The sequence below is a fragment of the Heterodontus francisci genome, chromosome 27, assembly GCF_036365525.1.
Source record: "Heterodontus francisci isolate sHetFra1 chromosome 27, sHetFra1.hap1, whole genome shotgun sequence".
NCBI classification, from domain to species: Eukaryota; Metazoa; Chordata; class Chondrichthyes; order Heterodontiformes; family Heterodontidae; genus Heterodontus; species Heterodontus francisci.
The window spans coordinates 10227809-10233808 of NC_090397.1; the positions used below are offsets into that span (position 1 = coordinate 10227809).

Here is a 6000-nt window from a genome sequence, read left to right on the forward strand (position 1 = left end):
AAGGGTAATTAGGGATGGGCAATAAATGCTGGCCTAGCCAGCGATGCCCACATCCCATGAAAGTATCAGAAAAAAATGTGGAAATTGACGGGTACCTGTTGGCTTCCCGACACGCTGGCATTTTTTGATTTTTTTATGCCTGCACACACCGACAACCAATCACCCTGGCAATTTAAAATACCCCCAACATTTCAGGCTGCTGACCCTTCAGAATTGGAAAAAAAACTCAATGCCAGTTTAGTACAAATTCCTCTCCAACCCACGTTCCTCCCATTATTCTCTTTAATGTTACCATTAGACTTTATCCCATTTGCTTTGAAAAATGTCCAGGTAGAAATCTGAGAGTTTGGGGTGTCTCTCTCACACAGTCTAGGCTGAATTTTATCAGCCCATTGTGGGTCCCCAGCAACAGTCCAGAAGTGGGTGCCATCACCAGATGTCATGTGCGACCCGCCGTCCACGATCCCACAGCAGCTGTCCAATTATCATAACTGAGGCACGGGCAATTCTTATTGCAGGATGGGGTGGGGGGTGCGCAGGTGGGCAATGAGATGTTGATGGCAGCGTCAGATGATGGAAACACAGGTGCCGGCTGCCTTTCAACAATGGAGCGACTCTGGAGTGCTACTGGACCCCTCCCTCCCCCACTGCTGCTGTTACTGCTGGACCCCTCCCCCCTCCCTCTCCCACTGCTGCTGTTACTGCTGGACACCTCCCCCATCCCCTACCGCTGCTGTTACTGCTGGACCCCTCCCCCACTGCTGCTGTTACTGCTGGAACCCTCCCCCATCCCTCCCCCACTGCTGCTGTTACTGCTGGACCCCTCCCCCACTGCTGCTGTTACTGCTGGACCCCTCCCCCATCCCTCCCCCACTGCTGCTGTTACTGCTGGAACCCTCCCCCCTCCCCCACCGCTGCTGTTACTGCTGGACCCCTCCCCCACCACTGCTGTTACTGCTGGACCCCTCCCCCCTCCCCCACCACTGCTGTTACTGATGGACCCCTCCTGACCCCTCCCCCTCCCCCACTGCTGCTGTTACTGCTGGAACCCTCCCCCCTCCCCCACCGCTGCTGTTACTGCTGGACCCCTCCCCCACCACTGCTGTTACTGCTGGACCCCTCCCCCACTGCTGTTGTTACTGCTGGACCCCTCCCCCTCCCCCACTGCTGCTGTTACTGCTGGACCCCTCCCCCCTCCCCCACTGCTGCTGTTACTGCTGGACAGCTTGCGCCCCTGCACGAGGACTGCAAAACCAATGGATGGAGCAGGAGCCAACTGGGACCATGTCCGAGGCAATTCTCAGGGTGGCCCCACGGTTTAACAATGCCTCCCTGGAGATTCTCCTCCAGGTTTCAAGTTAAAGAGATGTGGTCCTCTTCTCAAGGGAGGTGAGAAGAGACCCCTCCTACCCGACCAAGTAAGCCTGGATGGAGATTGCAGTGGAGGTCGGCAGTCGTGGGGTCACCCCGGAACTGGGTCCAATGTCGCTGGGGGGGTCAATGACACCCTTCGGTCCACCAAGGTGAGTCCTCCATACCCATCTCCTATATAACATAAAAAGAGGAGCCATTGCTGATCTGATCATGGCCTCAATTCCAGTTTCCTGCCTGCTCTGCATAACCCTTGAGTCCTTTGTAGATCAAAAATCTGTCTAACTCAGCCCTGAATATATTTAATGACCCAGCCTCCACTGCTCTCTGGGGTAGAGAATTCCAAAGATTAATGACCCTCTGAGAGAAGAAATTCCTCCTCATCTCTGTCTTAAAAGGGAGACCCCTAATTCTAAAACTGTGCCCTCTAGTTCTAGATTCCCCCACTAGGAGAAACATCCTCTCAGCATCTACTCTGTCAAGCCCTCTAAGAATCTTACTTGTCTCAATAAGATCACCTCTCATTCTTCTAAACCTCAATGAGTATAGGCCCAAACTGCTCAACCTTTTCTCATAAGCCAACCCCTTCATCCCAGGAATCAGCCTAGTGAACCTTCTCTGAACTGCCTCCAATGCAAGTATATCCCTCCTTAAATAAGGAGACCAAAACTGTATGCAGTACTCTAGGTGCAGACTCACCAGCTGCCCTGTATAGTTGTAGCAAGACTTAGTTACTTTAATACTCCATCCCCCTTGCAATAAAGACTAACATTCCATTTGGCTTCCTAATTACTTGCTGTCCCTGCATGCTAACGTTTTCTGATTCATGTCCAAGAACACCCTGATCCCTCTGTACCGCAGCATTCTATCGTCTCTCTCCATTTAAATATTTTGTTTTTCTATTCTTCCTACCAAAGTGACCAACCTCACATTTTCCCACATTATACTCCATCTGCCAAATTGTAACCACTCACTTAACCTTACTGTAACCCTTTTCAGACTCTCTGTGTCCTGCTCATAACTTGCTTTCCTACCTATCTTTGTATCATCAGCAAATTTGGCTCCAGTACACTCTGTCCCTCCTTCCAAGTCATTAATATAGATTGTAAATAGTTGAGGCCCAGCACTGATCCCTGTGGCACTCCATTAGTTACAGTTTGCCAACCTGAAACTGCCCATTTATCCTGACTGTCTGTTTCCTGTTCGTTAGCCAATTCTCTACCTCTGCTAATATGTTACTCCCAACACCATGAGCTATTGTCTAGTGTGTAGTAACCTTTTATGTGGCACCTTATCGAATGTGTTTTGGAAATCCAAATTACACTGCATCTACTGGTTCCCCTTTGTCCAGCCTGCTTGTCACATCCTTCAAACAACTCGAATGAATTTGTCAAAATCTTCGTAAAACCATGTTGACTCTGCCTGATTGTATTAGGATTTTCTAAATGTCCTGCTGCTACCTCCTTCATGATGGATTCCAGCAATTTCCCATTGACAAGACGTTAGGCTAACTGTAGTTCCTGTTTTCTGTCTACGTGTCCTCCCGCCCGCCCCCCAATCTTTCTTGATCAGAGGTGTTATATTTGCAGTTTTCCGATCTGCTGGGACCAGAATCTAGTGAATTTTGGAAGATTAGTCCCATTAGTTTTCCTAGTATCTTTTCGCTAGTGATAGTGATTGTTTCATGTTCCTCCCTCTCTTTTGCTGCATGGTTTTCTACTATTGGAATGCCTTTTGTTTCTTCTACTGTGAAGACAGATACAAAGTACTTTCTCAAAGTCTCTGCCATTTCCTTGTTTTCCGTTTTAACCCCCAGGCACATCCTTTAAGGGACCAACGTTTACTTTAGCTACTCTCCTTTTTATATATTTGTGGAGGCTCTTACTATCTATTTATATTTCTTGATAGTTTACTTTCATATTCTAATTTCTCCCTCTTTATTATATTTTTAGTCATCCTTTGCTGGTTTCTAAAATTTTCCCAATCTTCAGGCCTATCACTAATCTTCACAGAATTGTACGAATTTTCTTTTAATTTGATACCATAATGAACTTCCTTAGTTAGCCACGGATGGTTTGTCCTTCTCGTAGAGTCTTTATCAATGGAATATATCTTTATTGAGAGCTATGAAATATCTCCCTAAATGTTTGCCACTGCTTATCTATTGTCTTACCTTTTAACCTATTTTCCCAGTCCACTTTAGCCAATTCCGTCTTCATATCTTTGTAATTGCCTTTATTTAAGTTTAAGATACTAGTTTCAGACCCAGGTTTCTCACCTCCAAACTGAATGTGAAATTCTATCATGTTGTGATCACTCTTCCCGAGAGGATCCCTTACTATGAGATCAGTAATTGATCCTGTCTCATTACACATTACTCAGTTTAAAATTGCCTGTTCCCTAGTTGGTTCCATAACATATTCTTCTAAGAAACTGTCCCGAATACACTCTATGGATTTGTCCGCAAGGTTACCTTTGCCAATTTGTTTTGTCCTATCTATAGGAAGATTAAAATCGCCCATGATTATTGCAGTACCTTTTCTACAACCCCTATTATTTCTGGATTTATACTCTATCCTACAGTGTAGCTACTGTTAGGTGACCTATAAACTACTCCCACCAGTGACTTCTTTCCCTTGCTATTTCTTATCTCTACCCAAACTGATTCTACATCTTGATTTTCTAAGCCAAGATCATTTCTCACTACTGATATCATATTTTATTAACAGAGCTACCCCATCTCCTTTTCCTTTTATCCTATCCTTCCGAAATGTTAAATATCCTTGAATATTCAGTTCCAGCTACCAAGTCTCTGTAATGGCTATCAGATCATACCAATTTATTTCTAATTGTGCTATCAATTCACCTATCTTGTTACAAAAGCTGTGTGCATTCAGATAGAGCTTTAATTCTGTCTTTTTACCATTTTCCCCTACTCTGACTCTATTTGCTGGTGCACTCTTATGTTTGTACAATCCGTCCCTTCCTGTTAAACTCCGTTTATCATTACCCATATCACTACCCTGCACTATTGCCTTGTCCTTTCTCTTAAACTTTCTAAATTTCCTCTCACCTGAATCCTCACCCCTGCTATTAGCTTAAAGCTCTCTCTGCAGTCCTAGTTACTCAATTCAACAGAACACTGGTCCCAGCATGGTACAGGTAAAGCCCTTCCCAACGTTACAGCTCCCACTTTCAGTAGTACAGGTGCCAGTGCCCCATGAATCAAAACAAATTTCTCCCACACCAATCCAGAGATTGTTACCTCTCTCTTAGTCCTACCTATGTCATTGGTACTTACGTGGTCCACGGCAACTGGGTCCTTGCCCTCCCATTCCAAGTTCCTCTCCAGCCTTGAAGAGATGTCCTTAACCTAGGCCCTAGGCAGGTAGCACAGCCTTTGGGACTCTCACCTTCTGCTGCAGAGAACCGTATCTATCCCCCTAACTATACCGTCCCTTACTATTACTACATTTCTTTTTACTCCCCCAACTTGAATAGTTCCCTGCACCATGGTGCTGTGGTCAGTTTGCTCATCCTCCCTGCAGTCCCTACTCTCATCCACACAGGCTGCAAGAACCTCATACCTGTTGAACAAGTGCAAGGGCTAAGGCTCCTTCAGTGCTACATTGTCAGTCCCCATACCTGCCTCACTCATACACACGCCCTCCTCTTTGGGGCTTGCATGTGGCTACGCGGGAGGCCATGCTACATGAGGAGGGAGTGACCACAAAGGCAATGGCAAGGGGGTGAGGCATCAGCACATCCTGGCAGATGCATAGCTGCATCTCAGCGATTGGCAGCCTTCTTTCAGAGCTCACCCCTACTACGTTCTCTGAGAGCCGATGTGAGGAGGAGCCATTTGGAAAACCCCATCGGGGACGAGGGGCTGCCACTACTTTAAGTGTCCTGTTGTTATCCATGTGACGTCTAAATGTGTTCCTCTTTCTGCCTGCAGGGGAAACGGGCCCATAACACCAGGGAGACATCGAGGACTGGCAGTGGGATCCCTGATGTGCGTGCTCTGGAGTTAGCGAGGGGACCAAGGCAGCTGAGCAATGCGGATGGCGAAACTGGTGTGTCCGTACAAGGGAGTGAGGAGACATTGTGTTCAAATGTCCTCCACCACACTTCTGGAGATCCACATCACACATGGCTGGCATGGAGATCTGAACAACCTAACCCACAAATATTTGTGTTCTCATGCAGGTTGTGGCATTTTGGAGGCAAGTGCAGCTGCTGGGACAGGAGCCTGCAGTTGACCTCTATTATGGAGGAGGAACAGTCAAAGGACGCACCGTCATGTCATTCCCCTGCACCCTCCACCAGCGCAGATACTTTCACCTCGGTGGGTTTGAGCTAGGGCTTAGAATCACGGTCACATTCTGGTGAGAGCACCACACACACGCCCGAGCAGCTGGCTGAGGCTGAGACAGCCGAGACCTCTGACAGTCAGAGGACTGTGGGACGCCAGACCCATGCTGAGCCTGTGGAGTTGGCAACACAGAACATGCTGGAGTTGCAGAGAAGTAAAGAAACATCTGGTGGAGATGCCAGAGGCAATGTGCAGCCATGAGCGGGATGATGCCATGAGTGCTAGCATGTCCCAGGCGTGTGAATGCATGGTTT

At 47.3% G+C, this 6000-nt stretch overlaps 1 protein-coding gene across 1 annotated transcript in view; it reads left to right on the top strand.

The window, feature by feature from the left end:
* LOC137384913 (uncharacterized protein C3orf20-like) overlaps positions 1-5763 on the top strand; it is a 190954-nt gene extending 185191 nt beyond the window's left edge. The window contains exons 14-15 of the mRNA XM_068059621.1: positions 5330-5455; positions 5581-5763. Of these exons, the coding sequence (XP_067915722.1) occupies positions 5330-5455; positions 5581-5763 (309 nt within the window). The remainder of the gene's footprint in view (positions 1-5329; positions 5456-5580) is intronic.
* Positions 5764-6000: the final 237 nt, after the last annotated feature.